The following is a 21,703-nucleotide window of genomic DNA, read 5'->3' as shown; positions in this document are numbered from 1 at the left end:
GCGAAGCAAACTGATTTGAATTTGAAACATCAAGAAAAAAACTGAAAACACACTGAGAAGCACAATTTAGGAGACGAGATTTAAAGCAATTCGAAAATATTGCGACCAAATCAGTAGGTTAAAACACATGAATACGATCGTTATGAATATTATTTTTTTTTGTTATGAAATAAGTTCGACAGAAGATTTGAGGATATTTCAAAAATAGACGACATAATATAATTCATGCCATTTCCATTGAATGATGGAATCAACATAGAAGAAACATCAATGAAATTAAAAAGCTCTAATTGAAATTGACATCTTCAATTTTAATAACGATATATTTTTAAAATTAAGAAAGATTAAGCTCTTTTTTATTTTTTATTTAAATCGTTCATTTTTACAGGCTCAGTTACATAGGTTTAAAGGAGCCGAACTAGCTTAAGCTCTTGATTTCAAAAGTATTTCAATTTCAAAAATAAATTTACTGTACTAATTCCTTTTACTTTGTGAGGAAATGTTTATTGGAATGTGAATAATTGTTTATGGGAATGTGAATAAAACTGATATTTCGGATTGCGCACCTTTTCCGCGCCGTTGAATAAGCCTCAGTTTATGGGGGTATTCCAGTGTAGAGGCATAAATTTCAGACGTTATTTCAATCTCCAAAAAAAAATTAAACGAAAAATATTTTTAGTATCCATTATATTATTATTTGTTTATCTATCTTTGAACAATGAAACAAAAATAGAACGGAAGAAAAAAATTGTTCCATGGCGTACACCAGGGATTCTCAAACTATTTTGGTCAGAGACCCCTTTTCCAGATTGAAGTAATACCATCGACCCCTATAGCCACTTGAGCTCACTAATCTTTTTAATAAATAGACATTAAATTCAGTAAATAATTGGCTCTCTACAATTATATTAGTCATTCTTATAACAAGTTGGTTCACGTAACATAACCTATGCACTATTTTGAAAGTTTCAAATATGAATTTGTGTTTTTAATATTCGATCTATAGATATCGTCGACCCCTGGGAATCCGATATTGACCCCAAGGGATCGATATTGACCACTTTAAGAACCCCTGGCGTACACGATTCCAGCCCTTCTAGTTATCTGAAACAAAAAAAAATCGAACGGATTCTGAATCAGTAAAGATGCCGCTATCGCATGAACCTCGGACAAGTCAAAAACATGTTTTTTGACAAAATGGCGGCCGAGAAAAATGCCGTTTTTAACGTTTTTTGTTATGTTTCCCGATTTCTTCAATCAAAATAAAGTAGACTTCATTCCCGATAACGATAATGAATGCATTCTACTTCCAGGAAAATGAAACCCTTCATTATATTAGGCTGTCAAAAAAGTCCTGCGGTATTTTTTTTTGAATTTTTATTTGTTCATAAAATTAGTTACGATCATCTGTTTTAAGTCAAATATGCGCCGTTTTGTTCGATGACTTGTTCCCAACGAGATGCCAACTTCATAATACCCCTGTTATAGAAGCTCGCTTCCTTATTGGCAAAAAACTCGGATAGCCAATTTTCACAGGCCTATTTAGTGGCTAACTTCTGACTACCTAGCTCGTTCGCCATGGACAAAAACAGGTGGTAGTCACTTGGTGCAAGGTCCGGACTATACGGCGGATGCAAAAGAACCTCCCATCCGAGCTCCCGGAGCTTCTGGCGCGTCACCAAAGAAGTGTGTGGCGTTGTCCTGATGGAAGACAATGCGGCCTGTGTTTATCAAAGATGGCCTCTTCTTCATGAGTGCTACCTTCAAGCGATCCAGTTGTTGGCAGTACAGGTCCGAATTGAGCGTTTGTCCATAGGGAAGCAGCTCATAATAGATTATTCCTTGACAATCCCACCAAACACACAGCAGAACCTTCCTGGCCGTTAATGAGGGCTTGGCCACCGTCTGAGCCGCTTCAGCGGGTTTCGACCACGACCGTTTGCGCTTCACATTATCGTAAGTGACCCACTTTTCATCGCCAGTCACCATCCGCTTCAGAAACGGGTCGATTTTGTTGCGATTCAGCAGCGATTCACATGCGTCGATACGGTCAAAGATGTTTTTTTGCGTCGACGTGTGTGGCACCTGTAGTGTCCATCATATGTTGTTAATTATAATCTTGTATTAATCTTGATTTTACCACACCTGAATCTGATAGACCTTTGACTATATTATTAGACATACCTCTTTTGTTAACACCTTGATCCACAAAGAATAAAATAGTCTTTATACGTTCACGTTCAAGAGTAGACGCGTTTTTTATTCTACGTTACAAACGGCCCAGACTCTACATTGGCGAACGAGGAGAAATTTTTTCATCTGTCGTGGAAATTTTTGAAAACGTATTGACGAGCAGCGTAAACCGCTGATATTTTGATATTTATATTTACACGAATAAGGTTTCAGTTGGAGTAAGTATTGAATCAATCAGAAATTGTCTCCGGAGTGCATTATTTGGTATGGTGTTGAAAATTGGTGGTAAATGGAAGAAATAGAGAAAACAAAATGGAGTCATCACCATGATTATCGGAAATAGAGAAAAATCAAATTATACGATAAAGGATAAATTGAAAGTGACGAGTAAAAGCATTACTACATGGTGGACAAATCCAGAGTGAAAATTCAAGTTTATATTAGAGCGAATGAAGCTATGGACCTTGCGTTACTGTGGTGATTGATTGTAGAACTCTAGGAAAGATCTGGAAAGTGGAGTTGAGGTTAGATTCGACAAAAATGAGCATGTGTGGGAACAAAATTTGGTGATGATTATGGATGTACCGTTTTTTTTCATGCCGCAGTTGGATGTGATTAGAAAATGTTATCTACCTGGATATTTTTAACATGATGAAGGGAGTGAATCGACGATGAACAATTTTAGCAGCATGATGCAATAATTATTGGAAGCATCTTAGGTAAAGATGTTTAGTCGTTAGTCGAACCATGTTTATGTATCACGGGGAAGCAGTGAGTCAAAAGCCAAGGTAAGTCAACTGATTGCCTTTAACATGGCATGACTGAGGCGAAATAGAAGTAAAAAAATGGTGAAAGGAAATGAGATCCAGATTCACCAGGCATTATTGGTCGGATCGAAAATTTTAATTGATAGCCGAGATCTTTAATTGAGTCATGAGCCGAGAGCTGGATTCTCATTTGATAAAGCAAGAAAAGGTGAAATGAGCTGAGTTCTAGATTCATCTGATTTTAATTGGAATGTTTATTGGTAATGATCATTGAAGTGAGTCAAGAGCCGAGAGCTGGATTCTCATTTAATAAAAAAAATGATAATGGAATGAGCCAAGCTCTGGATTTACATGATTTTAGTGCAATGTAAATAGATAATTGTCATTGAAGTGAGTCAAGAGCCGAGAGCTGGATTCTCATTTGATAAAGAAGCAATAATAATTCATCTGATTTAGTTGAAATGTTAATTGGTAATTATCATTTAAGTGAGTCAAGAGCCGGGAGCTGGATTCTCATTTAAAAAAAAAATAATGAAGATGGAATGAGCCAAGCTCTGGATTTACATGATTTTAGTGCAATGTAAATAGATGATTGTCATTGAAATGAGTCAAGAGCCGGAAGCTGGATTCTCATTTGATAAATAGCAAGAATGAAAATGAAGTGAACTGATTCCTAGATTCATCTGATTTAGTTTTATATACCTTTCAATTGATCAGAGGACAATGATAGGAATAAGATTGATAAAATCTGAAAGGAAGTCACAATAGCAAAGTTGTTTAATAAGGACATTTTAAGAGGTTGAAAAGGACCAAATACAAATGGAGTTGTAGGTCTGATACTAATAAAGTTTTGACGGGAAGCTGGTGAATTTGAAAATGAGTTTTGGGTTTGCAAAATTTGAAATTTTTCCAAAATTAAAAAAAGGGCTTCTGCGATATGATAAATATTAGGCTTATCGATGAATACAGTAAATAATAACGTGTTGATTGATTTTATAAAGAGTGAAAGTTTGTCACTATACTGTGGTCATCCGACAGAAGTATGTAATAATAAATGATCTCGATCTTGAACAGAACTTTTACAAAAAAATTGCTTGTTCAGAGCAGAGTAGGGTATGAAATTACTACAAGCAATTGTTTAGATTTTGTCAGCGATATTAGCATGAATTTAACAAACGGATACTGAACAAATAATGCACTTATGTAGACAAAACAGCGAAATTTTATGATATTTGGGAACAGAAGTTACTTATTTTGAAAATTCCTATATATAGATGGATTCATTCAGACCGATCAAGCAATTTGATACTAAGGTAGATCAATCTCAGTTGGCTACCGAGTGGCGTAAATGGAAGCGCAGCCTGGAGTACTATCTAGCTGCCAGTGGAATAACAGGTCAACGTGAGAAACGGGATCAATTGTTGCACCTAGGAGTGGTCTTACAGGACATTTTTGATAATTTGCCTGGAGTTCATGACGTTCCACATGTTACACCTGACCCACCATTCTATGATGTAGCTGTACAGCACCTAGATTCTCATTTTCAGCCATGCCAACGACGCACGTACGAGAGACATGTTTTTCGCCAGATTTCACAACAACCAGGAGAGCGGTTTGGAGACTTTGTGATGAAGCTTCGTGTTCAGGCTGGTCGGTGTGATTTTGACCAGGAAGGGAGTTCGGTGATGGAAAGCATGATCATCGATCAAATTGCTGAAAAATGTCTCTCTTCAGCACTCCGCAAGAAAATCTTGGAAAAAGATCGATCTCTTAGTGAAGTGGTGGCTATCGGGAAAACATTAGAAGACGTCGAACAACAATGTAAGGAACTGGCTCAAAAGGAGGTGGAAGTTAGGACAACATCCACCGTGAACAAGGTAAACCAAAAACCGCCACAACATTGGAGAGCATCGTACCAGCCTACCGAACGTCGCTTGTCCAATTTCCGATTCAATTCTCAAGGACAGTTTCGGCGAACGAACCCCTACGAACAACCTCGATACAGACTGGAAGGAAATGGTGACTATAGTTACTCTAGGATCCAACCGACTTCAAGATCTGCCGGAAATTATCAACAAAATACCGATGACAGAATTTGCTTTGCTTGCGGCCGTCGTGGGCACCGCAAAGGCTCTGCAGTTTGCGTTGCACGAGAGGCACAATGTCGTAAATGTCGAGTAGTAGGCCATTTTGCCAAGTGGTGCACAAAAAGAGTAAACGAGGATCCTCCTCAAGATTCGGTTCTAGCAAAACGCATCAAGACAGTGAACGAAGCTAGTGGGTTACAAAACAACTACAGAAATGTCGATGAATCGGATAAGGAACAACAGATTTGTTTCGTTATGGGGGAAAATGTATTCCGTTTTAAAGTGGGCGGTGTCGAAACCATCATGACAATTGACTCCGGGGCGGTGGCAAATATCATCGATGTTCGTACATGGGAAATGCTGCAAAGACACGAAGCAAAACTGAGGTTCAGTTCTCGAGTGGACCGCAAGTTCAAGGCCTATGGCTCAACGACTCCACTGACCATGATTGGAAAATTTGTAGCCGAGATAGAAGCAGTCGATAACAAGGTGGAAGCAACGTTCTATATCGCGGAAAATGGAATGCAGAATCTTTTAGGCGATGAAACAGCTAAAAAGCTCAAAGTGCTTAAGATTGGATACAATGTGGGATCATTGCAAGAAACATCGACGTCGTTTCCTAAGATCAAAGGAGTCCTCGTGGAAATCCCTGTAGACCCTAACGTCAAACCGATTCAGCAAGCTTACCGACGAGCACCTTTTGCTCTAGAAGAAAAAGTTGCAGCAAAACTCCAGTACCTTCTTGATCAGGATATAATCGAACGTGTCCATCATCCATCAGCGTGGGTCTCGCCTATCGTACCCGTTTTGAAAGATAATGGTGAGGTTCGTCTTTGTGTCGATATGCGTAGGGCCAATCAGGCAGTCTTAAGAGAAACACATCCGTTACCGATAGTTGAGGAACTGTTCGGTAGTATCAAGGGGGCAACCCGGTTCTCCAAATTAGACATACGCGAGGCGTATCACCAGGTTGAAATTTCTGAGCGTTCAAGAGACATCACAACCTTCATTACGAAACAGGGATTGTACAGATACAAATGACTAATGTTTGGTATTAGCTGCGCACCAGAGCTATTCCAAAAGGTGATGGAGTCCATCGTTGCTGGTTTGGAAGGAGTTGTTATTTATTTGGACGATGTAATGGTCACAGGTCGAACTCAAAAAGAACACGATGAAAGATTAAAAGATCTTCTGTCTCGTCTGCAACAATACGGAATCCTATTGAATGAAAATAAATGTGTTTTCAATGTCCCTAAAATAGAATTCGTGGGACATGAGTTGTCTAGTTCTGGAATCCGACCGACGGAAAGCAGAATTGCTGCCATTAAACAATTTCGAGCACCAAAGAACATTTCCGAGCTGCGTAGCTTATTTGGGTTAGTAACATATGTGGGAAGGTTTATTCCTTCACTAGCAGATAAAACAGAACCACTTCGAAACTTACTATGTGCCGGTGTAAAATTTGATTGGAAGTCACAACATTTATATGCGTTTGAGGAGATCAAGAAAGCGATAACCGAAACAGATTTCCTCGGATATTACGACCCAAAGGACCTCTGTATTGTCATTTCTGACGCAAGTCCCACTGGATTGGGAGCTGTGTTGTTGCAACAAACCTCCGAAGGTCACAAAAGAATTATATCCTTCGCGAGCAAAGCTTTAACAGAAACCGAACAAAAATATTTTCAAACAGAAAAGGAGGCATTATCTTTGGTATGGGCGGTGGATAGATTCCAGTTGTATCTACTAGGAAAACGATTCAAATTGATAACCGACTGTAAACCATTGCTATTTTTGTTCCAAGAAAGATCTAAACCATGTGCCAGGATCGAACGTTGGGTTTTACGTTTACAAACGTACAGTTTCGATGTTGCCTATGAACCTGGAGCTAATAACTTGGCGGACGCACTCTCCAGGTTGTCGGTATTGGAACCAGTAGGTTTCAACACCTCGGATGAAGCCTGCATTCTACAATTGGCACTAACTGGAATCCCACATGCCGTATCTGTTAAAGAAGTTGGAGAAGAATCACTGAAGGACATCGTGCTTCAAAACGTGTTACACTGTTTAGTAACTGGAGTATGGAACGAAATTTCTAATGATTATAAACCATTTGCATCGGAACTTTGCCGAGTCGACAATTTACTATTGAGAGGCGATCGATTAGTCATTCCTGTACAGTTGAGGACACGAATTCTAGACATTGCCCATGAAGCACACCCGGGGATAGTGGTTATGAAAAGAAGACTTCGGCAGAAGGTTTGGTGGTCGCGTATGGACATGGAGATGGAACTGTATGTTAAGAGTTGCAAGAAGTGTACTCTTGTCGCAGCACCGAACCCACCAGAACCTTTGGTCCGAACAAAAATGCCAGACAAAGCATGGATTGATCTAGCCGTAGATTTCGTTGGTCCATTACCCTGCGGTCATAACTTACTGGTCATCGTAGACTATTTTAGTCGCTTCACAGAAGTAATTATTATGCGTCAAATCACAGCTACCCTGACGGTAAAGGCTCTTCATGAAACGTTTTGTCGTTTCGGTATGCCAGAATCCATCAAATCCGATAATGGACCCCAATTCATCAGCACCGAATTTCAAGAGTTTTGCAGACAGTTTGACATTGACCACAGAAAAACAACGCCCTACTGGCCTCAAGCCAACGGAGAAGTGGAAAGATTGAATCGTTCCATTGGCAAGAGACTGAAGATAAGCCAAGAAACATTGGGATCCGATTGGCAGTGGGATCTTAGAACATTTGTGCTAATGCATAATTCTACACCGCATTCGACTACAGGCATTGCTCCATCAATCCTAATGTTCGGGAGGAAACTTAAAGATAAATTACCCGGATTACTGATGAAATGTCCAAAAGTTCTTGAGGAGATTCAAGATCGTGACCGCGTGCAGAAGATGAAGGGAGCGGAGTATGCAGACCATCGGCGCATGGCAAAACAAAACGATATAGAGAAAGATGACATAGTGATAACGAAACGCATACAAAAAGAAAATAAATTGTCTACACCATTTCACCCTGAAGAATTCACTGTTATTTCGCGTAATGGCTCAAATGTGACCTTGAAATCGAAGGAGAGTGGGAAAATTATTAACCGCAACGTATCACACCTTAAAAAGCTCGTTTCAGATGAAAAACCCATCGCGAACGAGCCAGAAGCACCGAACCCAAATAATCACCGGGAGCTGAATTTATCAAATTCCAGAGATACTCCATCCGAAGTAGGCGCATCAAACAAGACAGGTGTTGATGAGTCGAATGAGAACAACGATCTACCGGACATCACTTCAAACGCTAGAGACATTCAATTCGGAAATGGCGTATCGAACCAGTCAGGAGTTGATAAGGCTAATGAGAACAACGATCTACCGGACATCACTTCAAAAGTTAGTAATGGAGCAAAATCTCGTCCAAAGAGGGATTTTAAACAACCACTATATCTGAGTGATTATAAAGTAAATAACCTTGTTTAGTTTGAAGAAAGTGAGGAATGTAGTGTCCATCATATGTTGTTAATTATAATCTTGTATTAATCTTGATTTTACCACACCTGAATCTGATAGACCTTTGACTATATTATTAGACATACCTCTTTTGTTAACACCTTGATCCACAAAGAATAAAATAGTCTTTATACGTTCACGTTCAAGAGTAGACGCGTTTTTTATTCTACGTTACAAACGGCCCAGACTCTACAGCACCCATACATCGAGCTTCTTTGTGAATCCAAGCTTCTTCAAATGGTTAATAAAGGTTTGATGACTTATCCCCAGCTCTTGGCCGATGCTCCGACTGCTACTATGCCGGTCTTTCTCGGCTAATTCAGCGATTTCGTCGCAATATTCGACGACAGGCCTTCCGGAGCGTGGCGCATCTTCGACGACCTTTACACCAGAACGAAAACGTTGAAACCATCGTTGTGCGGTGGAAATGGAAACTGTATCGGGTCCATAAACTGCACAAATTTTATTGGCAGCTTGAGATGCATTTTTGCCTTTGTCATAGTAGTACTGTAAAATATGTCGGATTTTCTCTTTATTTTGCTCCATATTTGCGACACTATAACTCACGAACGACTTAACCAAACGAAACACTGCCAAGGACTATATTATAGCGCGCAAAAATACCTTTCCAACAAGCTATAGTATGACTCGATACAATAAATACAACTAGAACTACGCGCTTACAACGACACCTCGCGGAAATACCGCAGGACTTTTTTGACAGCCTAATATATTTGACGAAATTGCACATCTCGGTCTTAATCAAATAAATCACGTAAAAAATTCCCAAAATTATTATTTAGACCTATTATTTACTAACATCACCGACGACTTTTGTGTGAATGAGTCCATGACTCCCCTTCGGAAAAATGAAAAATTTCACACAGCAATTGAATACTCAATATTTGTACATAACAGACAATTGCTCATCGACTGGGAGTGTAGCCTACAAGCCATAGAATGGCATACTTTGTTAAACAGCGAACGAGATGTCAACTTATCCGTACATATTCTTCACAAAATTCTGAATAACATAATATCAGAATTTGTGCCGAAGAAAAGAAGACGAAGAAATTCAACCAGCAAATATCGTATTTGGTATAACGCTCAATTGAGAAATTTAAAGAATAGAAAACAAAAAGCACAAAATAGACAAAAGTAATCAAAATTTGCTGGAATATCAGAATATTTCCAAAGAACTAAATTGTGCCATTAAAAGTGCACACAAAGAGTATAATAGAAAGGTCGAAACAGAAGTCAAATCATGTCCGAAGAAATTCTTTAATTACGTAAAGTCTAAGCTCAAAAGCAATAACTTTCCATCGCAGATGCATCTCGATGAAGATGTAGGGAATTCTTCGAACGAAATATTGAATCACTTTGCATATACCACATTACCACATTTTCCGAAGAAAATCGCGATCGGGTTTTCATTTTTACCGGAATTGTAGAGGGGTTACTTTCTTCAGATAAATTATACACAACGCGTTTATCAATCAGTTTTAATGACTTCTTTATTTTAACACCCTTCAATAAAACACGTCCGCTTGCCTATCCGTTACCAATTGTTCTTCCCCTTCTATCTCAACGCATGTGACAGTTCGGTTCAAAGATCTTATCATCAGGTGTGCTTCACATCAGCTTGTAGATGTATGCGATGCTAGAGTGCATCCCTACATCCCCCTTAACACGTCCTGTTCTAGTACGGCACATAACCACTGAACCAAGCTGGTTCATAGCGTCGTCGTTTCCGCTCGGGCTCATTCGCACTTTGTATGTCAACAGTACTAGTCGTATTAGAAGCATTGCCTTCTTCAGTCACCTCTATAGTCGGAGCTTCATCTGATTCATTGTTGCTATTCATCCTCCGATTGTTTGCTTCGGGGATCTTCTTTAAGTGAGAAATATTTCTTCTATACTGTTTCCCGGACACCGTAGATTTTATTGTAACTTCAGATCCTGTTTTTGTCAGCACAACAAATTCTTCGTTGACAAATTCGGTGCTCAACTTATTGTCCTTTTTGATTCGTTTCAACAACACTCTATATCCAACTGATATCACGCTTTCTCTTGCTTGTCTGCGATTGTCGCTATATATCTTTCCCTTTTCTTTCGTCAATGCATCTCGATCTCTCCATTCTTCGTCGTTGCAACAAGACGTGATGCACGGAAGTTTAGTTCTAATTTTCCGTCCAAAAAGTAGTTCAGCTGGTGAACGTCCGGTTGTAGAATGAGAAGCCGCCCGATACGTCAGAAGAAAGTTTTGAAGTTCTCTACGCCAATCCTGACCCAGTTCTTGGGCGATTTGTAGACACTTTAGTATTGTCCTGTTTTGGCGTTCAACTTCCCCGTTCATTTGTGGCCAATAGGGAACTGTATTGATTAGAAGGATACCGTAGTTTTTGCAAAAATTAGAGAACATCTCACATTCTTCGCTCAGTTGTGGTGCATTGTCAGCAGTCAGTGTTACCGGTATTCCGTGACGACTGAAGATCATTGTTAATTCTGCAATAGTATTCTCCGCCGTTATTGAAGTCATTTCACACACTTCGTAGTATCTACTGTAGTAGTCTACCACAACCATTAAGTATTGTCCCTCCGGCAATGGTCCTAAAAAATCCATCGCTACGTCTTCCCATGGTCTAGCAGGTAAGCTTCGCCGGCTCATTGGTTCCGGAGCGTTTGGAGCAGATATCAATAAACATCCTCTGCAGCGTTTCACGTAGTTGTCCACATCGGAGTCTAACTTGGGCCACCACACCGAAGATCGAAGATGACTTTTCATCATTCGAGTGCCAGGGTGTCCTTCATGAGCAAGACATAGCGCCTGTTCTCTCAAGCTCCTGGGTACAATTATTCGATCACCTCGCATCAACACATTTCCAACACGACACAACTCTCGACCGATCATGCGGTATTCTAATGGTAGTTCAAACAAACGTCCATTGCTTAGAGCTTCGAAAATCAGTGATATTTCTTCATCCTACTCAGAGACACGATCTATCTCTTCCCAACGATTAGCAGCAGTTGAAGCTGCTGCACGTACAACTTCATTTACAAATACTTCCTCAGTAACATCGAACGGTACTGATCTGAGCGTAGAAAGCCTGGATAGGGCATCTACTATATTCTTCTCTCCTGATATGTGCTTAACATTGTATTGAAACCCTTGAAGTCGTAAGACCCACTGTTACGAAACCACAGGGCCTTCTCGTGCAGTAGTTGAGTGAGTTCAGCCCGTCCGTAGCTGCCAACGTGACGACGACTAATAAACGACGAGAAACGTCAGGAAGTGAAACACGATGCGAACTGTCAAAAAACATAAACAAAACGTGTACGACAAAAGAGTGGCGAGTTGTTGCGGAAGCTATTACAAATTTATTATTCCAAAGTTAGAACCTAATCTCACAATATTTATCTTATTCTACGGTTGGTAAAATTTATTCCTAAAATTATACTTATGCTATATGTACAACCTATTCTTACAGTTATTTACAAGTATTATAATTACTATTATAACCTACTATTCCAACAGTTAAAAGTAAAGATAAAGGTAACGAATTATGAATTAAATTAAACTAAACTAATAGCTAATAGTACGGTTTGGTTAGCAGTTTGCTTTCATTCAGAATTAGCAGATTTCGGATAAACACGGAAGATAAAACGAAAATGTAAGTAATGCTATGTAATTGTAAACATTGAATTAAAAGAATATATTCCAGCTTTGAAGCTGCGAGTTAGCTGCTATCTGGACGTTTTTCTTACCCCATCCGAACATTCTTCAAAGATTTTCTGGTAGTATGAATCCAGAAAAACAGATCGTGAGTCACTGTGCGAAGTGTGACCGACCGGACACGGCGGACAACTTAGTGGGATGCGATACGTGCGAGACGTGGGTACATTTTGGATGCGCACGCGTGAGTGATTCGATTGTCAATCGCAGCTGGAAATGCGACCAATGTCGTGTAGAGCATTCCATGATCCAGTCACAAGGTTCGGTTGCTCGCTCCACTTCAAGCAAGCGCTCGTCCAGGGTAGATCTCAATCTAAGGATGATGGAGGAACAGAAGGCCATGCGAATGAGAATAATTCTGGAGGAAGAAGCAGCTCGGGCCGCCACGAGGAAGAAGCTAGCTGAGGAGGAGGAGAATTTTCTTAAAAAGAAATATGAAATTCTTCTGGCAGAGGCAGAGGATTTGGAGGAAAGAGCGAGTAGGAGATCAAGACTGAGCAGTCGAGCTAGTCGTGAGAGGGTACAATCGTGGTTAAGCATCCAGGAAGTCGGCACATCACATCGAGTGGAAGTAGTGCCATCCAGTAGCATCATGCCAACGGTCGTAGCCTCCGAAGTAGATCAGCAGTCTGTTGCTTCAGTTCCTACTACTTCAAGCCCCATCGCGTCGAACATCCCTGTTCTGGCAACTTCTGCCCCAGCGTCAATTTCTACGCCAATTTCGATGGACGTTTCCAAGAGCGTCGAGTGTGTTGAGGGAATGATCGTCCCTCAAGTTCAAAGTCCGGTGACGTCAAGACAACACATCGAAACTACCCTCCGATCGCAAGTAAGTTCATCGTCGCTGACTAGATGCTATTCCTCTATTGGAATCAACTCCTACGGGGCAATGGATATCGGAAGGGCTCCATTGAATAAAAGTTCTCCGCCTTCGATTGTCGACTTTCCTTTTGTACTTAGTCGCAATCCTCTACCAGAGAAACATAGTGAAATAAATCAAATAATTACGAGTAGGCCATCGGGATGTGATAATGCGATCGCGTCTTCGACTAGTAAAGGGCCAATATTACACGATAGATTAATAGTGGGAAGTGTACCAGAAGTTCTTCCTTTACACTATGGGTCCAGTCATATACCTATGCCCATTTGTAATCCTATGTTCCCAACTTCCGATCCAAGTCTTGGTCAAAATCATAAGATAAATAATTTGATGCAAAACTTCCACAACATCGTCGCCACTAATCCACCAATGTCATTTCACAATGAGGGCCCAGGTTGCCTGACAAACGGGTATCCAGTAGGTTCACAAAACCTTGCTCCATCAGTAACGATGGGAATTTCTCGTTCAATGTTAAGTTTCGAATGTCAACCTACATGGAGCAACGCGAATATTATCAGTACGAGCGTAGCTGGGACGAAGGGTGAAATAGAGTCGGTCCCCGTAAATCAAATTCCGGTTTTATCGCAAAGAAGGTTGATCCTTAACAACGTCGGTGAAGTTCCAGGGACATCCAATGTATCGATACCGACTACATCTAACGTAACTTTTCCTCAATTTGGGACTCATCAACAACCCGTTACACCAGTTCGAAATGGGCCATCTATTGAACAGATGGCGGCGAGACAAGTGATGCCACGGGACCTTCCAAACTTTGCTGGTGATCCGCAGGACTGGCCGTTGTTTTACAGTTCGTTTTGCAACTCCACAGAAGCGTGTGGATATACGGATTCGGAAAACTTGGCAAGATTGCAACGCTGTTTAAAGGGTAGTGCTTTAGAAGCAGTTCGGAGCCGTTTGCTAATGCCACAGTCAGTGCCATACGTTATCGATATACTACGCAGGTTGTATGGTCGACCAGAAATCCTGATTTATTATCTCCTCCAAAAGCTGCGGACAGTACCTTCTCCAAAAATAGATAATTTACAGACGCAGATTAGCTTCGGTCTCGCGGTACAAAACGTCGTAGATCACATGTCTATCGCCAATCTTACTGATCATCTGAGGAATCCGACGCTGCTTCACGAGCTAGTAGAGAAACTGCCACCTCAAATCAAGATGCAGTGGTCCTACTACAAGAACAAATTTGCTAGTGTCAACCTAGCGACCTTTAGCGCCTTCATGTCCGAGCTGGTGATGATGGCTTCGGATGTTACGCTTCCAATGGACGCTCTCACTCTAAACTCGAAAGCTGGTAAACCGAATAGAGAAAAGTCGATGTTGTACACACATACTGAGGACCTGTGGGAGAACCAATCCGAGGTTACAGTGGAAATTCAGACGCTAGTGGAACAGGCGAAGAAGACATGCGTGTATTGTGGTAAACAACATCACGAGATCGCGAGCTGCAAGCAATTCAAAGCGCTCGATGTCGATGGTAGGTGGAAGGTTGTGAAGGAGAGAAACCTGTGCAGGAGTTGCCTCGTACCCCACCGGAAATGGCCATGTCGTACCAAAAAGGAGTGTGGTATTACGGATGTAGGATACACCATAACAGCCTCTTGCATCCACCGAACAGTTCGGAACAGACGGACGCAGCGAGAACCACAGGAAATACAAACACAGTTGTATACCAAAATTTGCATCGATCGATGTCGTATTCCTTATTTCGATATCTACCGGTAACGATACATGGAAATGGCAAGCACATCAGAACCTATGCGTTTCTGGATGACGGATCAAATTATACTCTTTTGGAGAGCAATATTGCCTCCGCTCTTGGCATCAAGGGACCCACCGATGGTTTCAGTTTGAGTTGGACAGGCAATGTATCGCGAGAAGAAAAGGAATCCCAACGAATCAGCGTTATAATCAGCGGTGACGACAAGAAGTTCAAACTCCATAACGTGAGAACTGTTCAGCAGCTCCAGTTACCCGCGCAGACGATGCGCTACGAAGCTCTAGTTCATACCTATCACCACCTGAAGGGCCTTCCTGTTCGCAGTTACACGGATGCAATCCCGGGAATCATCATCGGTATAGAGCATATCCGACTACTAACTGCGTTGGAAACACGAGAAGGAAGAGATAATGAGCCGGTAGCAACAAAAACGCGTCTTGGATGGTGCATCTTAGGGAAAAACTCCGACAGTGGAACTACGACGGAGCAGCTGAATCTACATTTAGCTAGCGAATTGAAAGTCTGTGGAACGCATCAGTGGGTGACGGAAGAACGGAATGTAACAGTGAAACCAGAACCAAAAGGAGACAAACGGACAATTTATAGTGATAACAGCACGCAATTCATGGGTGATAGTAACCCAGGAGGCTACAGAAGAGGTGAGATCCAGGATATCTATGAGGACCGTGCGGTCATGCCCCCAAACGGTAACACAAACTGGCCTTTCAATCCACCGTTAACAGCTCATGTGGGTGGTTTAAAGACAGTTATGTCAGCGATTGTGGATCACCTACATCATCCGAACGACGATGTTCTGGAGACGGTAGTGCTGAAGGCTGAGGCCATCGGCAACTCCAGGCCGCTCACATACATCCCTTTGAAGTCGATGGAGCAGAATTTACTCACGCCGAATGATTCCGATACCAAGGGCCAGAGATGTAGACACGGTTGGAAGGAGGGACCCTGCGTGACAGATGGCGTCGGTCAGTGTTTGGCGGATCAATCTGGAGTATGGTGACGGTCCGGAACTACACGGGCAGGGGTATGTTACGAAACCACAGGGCAGTCTCGTGCAGTAGTTGAGTGAGTTGCCCGTCCGTAGCTGCCAACGTGACGACGACTAATAAACGACGAGAAACGTCAGGAAGTGAAACACGATGCGAACTGTCAAAAAACATAAACAAAACGTGTACGACAAAAGAGTGGCGAGTTGTTGCGGAAGCTATTACAAATTTATTATTCCAAAGTTAGAACCTAATCTCACAATATTTATCTTATTCTACGGTTGGTAAAATTTATTCCTAAAATTATACTTATGCTATATGTACAACCTATTCTTACAGTTATTTACAAGTATTATAATTACTATTATAACCTACTATTCCAACAGTTAAAAGTAAAGATAAAGGTAACGAATTATGAATTAAATTAAACTAAACTAATAGCTAATAGTACGGTTTGGTTAGCAGTTTGCTTTCATTCAGAATTAGCAGATTTCGGATAAACACGGAAGATAAAACGAAAATGTAAGTAATGCTATGTAATTGTAAACATTGTATTAAAAGAATATATTCCAGCTTTGAAGCTGCGAGTTAGCTGCTATCTGGACGTTTTTCTTACCCCATCCGAACACCCACCTTTCTACTCGTGCACATGGCTTTGAACGCGGATTGAAAAGGTACGTTAGCGCTTTGCAGTCCGTAATTAAGTCAAAAGGCTTTCCTAAGAGATACATTTGGAATCTTTCGACGCTCCAGACTAAAGCCAACGCCTCCTTCTCAGTCTGGCAGTATCTTCTCTCTGTCTCAGATAATGACTTGGAAGCGAAGCAGATAACCCGATTTTCACCTCGACTATTTGTCTGGATTAGAGCCGCTCCTAAAGCAGTTGGGCTTGCATCGGCAATTACAGACGGCGTCCTTGCAGTTGAAATATCCCAAATTACTCTCTTTAGTTATGGCTTGTTTAATAGCATTGAATGCATACTGTTGTTCCTCAGTCCAAACGAATTTTACTGTTTGATGCAAGAGTCTCCTAAGTGGTTCATCAACAGCAGCTAAATTTGGTATGAATTTGTTTATATAATTTGCCAAACCTAGGAAACTCTTGACTTCGGCCACATTTTCAGGGTGACGGAAAGACAACAGTGCTTCCACCTTGGATGGAGCTGACCGCATACCTTCGGAACTAATAATGTGACCTAGGAACTGTAGTTCAGAAACTCCAATTATGCATTTTTGATGATTTAGAACAACTCCGCGCTTATTAAGACGATCAAATACAATCTTTAAACGAGTATCGTGTTCTTCCTTATCCTCTCCCTCTACATATATGTCATCCAGATAGCAGACCGTTCCTTCACATCCCGATAAAATCTCGTCCATAACTTTTTGAAAAATTTCTGGTGCAGATACCAGTCCGAAAGGTAGTCGCTTGAATCGGAAAAGACCACGACTCGTGATAAAAGTTTTGATATCACGAGATTCTGGCGCCAGCTCCGTTTGAAGGAAAGCATCACGAATGTCTAGTTTGCTGCGAACTTTTCCTGATCCTATTCGTGCCAATAATTCGTCTACAATCGGCATCGGGAATCTCTCTCTAATCACCGCCTCATTAACCCTTCTCAGATCCAGACACACACGAGGCTCACCATTAGCTTTACCCACTATTACCAAAGGGGACACTCACGTCGTTGGACCTGTTTTTACCTAAAAATGTTGAGAAAATATTCATGAGCAATCGCATTAATCAAAATAACCTAATCGACATTTTCTTTTTTTTTTTGACGTAGGACTACGTCTTTCATTTCTATACCGGGGTGTAAAATCAAAGGTTCGAAAACGAAAGCGTTACGCCGGAGACCGAGATTTTGAGCGTTAATAGCTCCTAAACAACTGAACGAAATGGTATGATAAACACTTCATTCGAAAGATAAAATGTCTACGCGTTATATACTTGTTACTTTTTAATCCAAAAACTTGTTTCAATAGTCTTAAAATTGCTTTCAAAACAGGCTATTGAAATCACCAATCGGTATATAAGCGAGCGGCGCTCGGAAATCCACTCAGTTCTAATTGAACAGCGATTGGAGCATGTTGTCGCTGTTGCTCTATCAGGAGGAGAGTGATGCCACAAACGGTTCCCTGGGAAGACATCGCTACACACACATACACGCGCGGCTATTAACAGGTGGTTATCGAGTTGGCATTAACCACTGGTGGGCTTCCAGTATCGAGGAAAATGTGGAAATATCTAATCGTTACTGAAAATAATCTGCCAGTTCCTCTGGGAATTTTCAAAATATATTCATGTGAAAGAGTTTAATTGAATGTTTTCTATCCATGTTACACTGTGACCAAATATGTTTCAATCAAGTGCTATTAACAGGTGGTTATCGAGTTGGCATTAACCAATGGTGGGCTTCCAGTATCGAGGAAAATGTGGAAATATCTAATCGTTACTGAAAATAATCTGCCAGTTCCTTTGGGAATTTTCAAAATATATTCATGTGAAAGAGTTTAATTGAATGTTTTCTATCCAGGTTACACTGTGACCAAATATGTTTCAACCAAGTGCTATTAACCGGTGGTTATCGAGTTGGCATTAACCACTGGTGGGCTTCCAGTATCGAGGAAAATGTGGAAATATCTAATCGTTACTGAAAATAATCTGCCAGTTCCTCTGGGAATTTTCAAAATATATTCATGTGAAAGAGTTTAATTGAATGTTTTCTATCCATGTAACACTGTGACCAAATACATTTGGTTTTGTGGTTTTTCAATCAATCGCAATTAACAGGATAGCTTCAGAAGATTATTCTTCCCCATCAGTAGGATATTTCCGTATCCAATATTGGATGCATAAAACCTTGTGCCTCCAACGTAACGCTCTCGTTTTCGAAGTTCTCCAAATATTCATTCATTCAGAATGAATTCAGATTCAACTTCAAACAAATGATCTCTAAATCAACGATAGTCCTACGTCACTCTTGCGGTTATACCATAGATATAACCCACTTCCTGTTTTTTAATTTATTTATTTATAACGAATTTTTCGAAATAAATCAATATATATATATATATATATATATATATATATATATATATATATATATATATATATATATATATATATATATATATATATATATATATATATATATATTTTAAAAAATGAAATAAATAATCCATTTATTTGTTTTTTTGGTCTTTACCTCAATAATGTCTTTTGCAAGAAGGTCATCCAACTTCTTATTGACAGCAGCCTCATATGGAATGGGAACGCGTCGTACCGGCTGAAATACTGGCTTGAAAGAGGAATCCATATGTATTTGTACTTGTACATCTTTGATTCTCCCAAAAGGAACGTCACGTTTTTCTAACTGATTCAAACCAACACCAACTTTTAAAATTTCCAGCTCTTTTGCCGTGGCATCGCCTAGGATACAGCGTTGACCTTCCTCTACGACGAAAAATTTCGCCAGTATTGTCCGTGATGCTATTGATATTTCAGCCTCAAATGTTCCCAAAATCCGCAGTGGTATGTCACATCCATACCCTTTAATGATTTGTGAAGAACCCTTCTGTGAGTTGATAACCTTGATACATCGTTGTTTGAGAAGCGTCCAAGCTTCCTTGTGTATCACATTGATATCGGAGCCCGAATCCACCAATAGTTTGAGAGGAATACCACCTACGTTGCAGTCCACGACATTCGATTCATTCCCTCCGTAGAAACAGTAGTACATCTTCGAATCACGTGATTCGTCCGGAGATTTGTCATCTGATTTTTCCAACTTTTGCGGTTGTTGAATGTCGTTACTTCCAATTAAACGAATTCTCTTGGGTTTTATTATCTTCGATGCACCGATTGATCCAAAAGTACTCTTCCGACATACTGCTTCAAATTGTCCAACTTTCTTACACCGTCGGCAAACCTGGTTGCGTGCTTTGCAAATTTCTGACGTTCCGATATGACCGTTCGTTCCACAGCGATAACATATGACGGACCTTTCGCTTGGCTTAGAATTCTTGATATCGTACATTGAGCTTCTATCCGTGAACGATCTCCGATTTTTCATGATTGGTTCCGACTTAACTTGGAAGATCTTCTCTGTTTCTGATGTATGGTTCTGTGTTTTCAATTTATCGATGTCTTTAATCTGCTGCTCGATTCCTTCCATCATCGCGCCCATTTCTATTATTTCCGATAAAGATCTATCCTTCTGTAGAATTCTACGCCGCAGTTCATCAGAAACACAACCTTCAATAATAGTATCTATAATGAAAATCACTGTTAAAACTTCTTTTATTTCAGCGCTGTATTTCTCGAATCCACAATCCGATAGTTGCTGTCTAATTCGCATCACGAAGTGTGAAAATCGCTCATTTCGTTCCTGTTTAATACTCCTCAATCGACAGCGCTCTAGTATATATTGACGACCTGGCTCAAAATATGCGTCCAGTTTTTCTATAGCTACGTCATACCAGTTTGCCTTCGTTGCCACTATTGGAAGCTTGTCGCTATCCGGTAGGCTCTCATACACACGCTGCAGCTGCTGTCCGCCCAAATGCAACAATGTCGCTCTCATTTTTCGTTGATCCGTAATATCGTACGCGTCGAAGTATATTTCCAGTGCCGTTTTCCAAGCCTTCCATTCCTTCGCCAAATGATTTTTCTCTATTTCTTCGCATCGGAATGCCGGAAGCGCTCGCGCACCATCAATCTAAAAAGAATGAAATTGCACTAAAATTATGTGTATACGTTCAACCGTAAGAAAACATCCGACACATTTAATTTCAAATTGTAAATATAATCGTTTATGTTCCCATATTTTTTAACAATGTAACCTCTCAAACACTTTTTTTTTTCAGAAAAAAAAATCGATTTGCATCTTCCTCCTCAGAGGTGTCATCTTTTTACAGTATTTCCTCCTCAGAGGCGCCATTTTGTATTTCTTCCCTTCTCAGAGGAGTCATTTTCTGCCGTCTTCCTCCTCGGAGAAATCGCTTTTATATTACCTCCTCAGAGGAGCTTTTTTTTTATTTTTTTTATTTTTTATTTTTACCTCCTCGGAGGATAGATTATTTCACATTTCCGCATCTTCAATTCCTCAGAATTGGTGCGCAAAAGTTTCATTTCTTGGAATGAAACCTTTCACTCGTTTCTTACCATTGGCTTGATGCACATAACCTGTTCTTTTCGAGTCATAATCCTACACATTTTTTTTTTAATTTTTTAATTTTTTTTTTATTTACCGAACACTCATCGTGCCCTTTTCGCTACTTACAATTTTCGCCATCCTCGTCGCCAGATGTAGAGGGGTTACTTTCTTCAGATAAATTATACACAACGCGTTTATCAATCAGTTTTAATGACTTCTTCATTTTAACACCCTTCAATAAAACACGTCCGCTTGCCTATCCGTTACCAATTGTTCTACCCCTTCTATCTCAACGCATGTGACAGTTCGGTTCAAAGATCTTATCATCAGGTGTGCTTGTATGCGATGTAGATGTATGCGATGCTAGAGTGCATCCCTACAGGAATATCCAAATGACATATCGGTAAACTATCTTTCACAACAAGAAATATGCCAGTTAGATGGTACGAAAGGACCAGGACCTGACGGAATAGCACCTGTATTTCTGAAGAACCTGGCTGAGGAACTCACCCTTCCCTTATATTGCATTTTCAATATGTCACTACAAAACGGAAATATTTCCAGAAAAATGGAAACAATATTTTTTGGTACCTATCTTTAAATCAGGGGCTAAATCTGACGTA

The 21,703-nt window shown here is 40.4% G+C and overlaps 3 protein-coding genes across 3 annotated transcripts; 2 read left to right on the top strand and 1 right to left on the bottom strand.

Annotated features, from left to right (window-relative positions):
* The first annotated feature begins 4,234 nt into the window (after positions 1-4,234).
* On the top strand, positions 4,235-6,088 carry LOC129773656 (uncharacterized). Its single transcript, XM_055777298.1, has one exon. The coding sequence runs from the start codon at positions 4,235-4,237 to the stop codon at positions 6,086-6,088; it is 1,854 nt and encodes a 617-aa protein (XP_055633273.1).
* Positions 6,089-7,327: 1,239 nt separating this feature from the next.
* Positions 7,328-8,536, top strand: LOC129773655 (uncharacterized protein K02A2.6-like). Its single transcript, XM_055777297.1, has one exon. The coding sequence runs from the start codon at positions 7,328-7,330 to the stop codon at positions 8,534-8,536; it is 1,209 nt and encodes a 402-aa protein (XP_055633272.1).
* Positions 8,537-17,525: 8,989 nt separating this feature from the next.
* On the bottom strand, positions 17,526-21,342 carry LOC129780284 (uncharacterized). Its single transcript, XM_055788357.1, has 3 exons — positions 21,207-21,342; positions 19,131-20,642; positions 17,526-17,625 (listed from the first exon to the last, which is right to left on the bottom strand). The coding sequence occupies exons 1-3, from the start codon at positions 21,216-21,218 to the stop codon at positions 17,602-17,604; spliced, it is 1,548 nt and encodes a 515-aa protein (XP_055644332.1). The 5' UTR covers positions 21,219-21,342; the 3' UTR covers positions 17,526-17,601.
* Between the last annotated feature and the right edge of the window lie 361 nt (positions 21,343-21,703).

Source organism: Toxorhynchites rutilus, chromosome 3 (genome assembly GCF_029784135.1).
Source record: "Toxorhynchites rutilus septentrionalis strain SRP chromosome 3, ASM2978413v1, whole genome shotgun sequence".
NCBI lineage: Eukaryota > Metazoa > Arthropoda > Insecta > Diptera > Culicidae > Toxorhynchites > Toxorhynchites rutilus.
This window is presented reverse-complemented; position numbering and strand designations above follow the sequence as displayed.

What these genes read in the sequence shown, in the direction of transcription:
- LOC129773656 (XM_055777298.1), top strand. Translation starts at nt 4,235, where the DNA reads ATGGATTCATTCAGACCGATCAAGCAATTTGATACTAAGGTAGATCAA.
- LOC129773655 (XM_055777297.1), top strand. Translation starts at nt 7,328, where the DNA reads ATGGAGATGGAACTGTATGTTAAGAGTTGCAAGAAGTGTACTCTTGTC.
- LOC129780284 (XM_055788357.1), bottom strand. An exon ending in TTGCAAAAGACATTATTGAG is followed by an intron (nt 17,626 to 19,130) that starts GTAAAGACCAAA and finishes CAACATTTTTAG; the next exon opens with GTAAAAACAGGTCCAACGAC.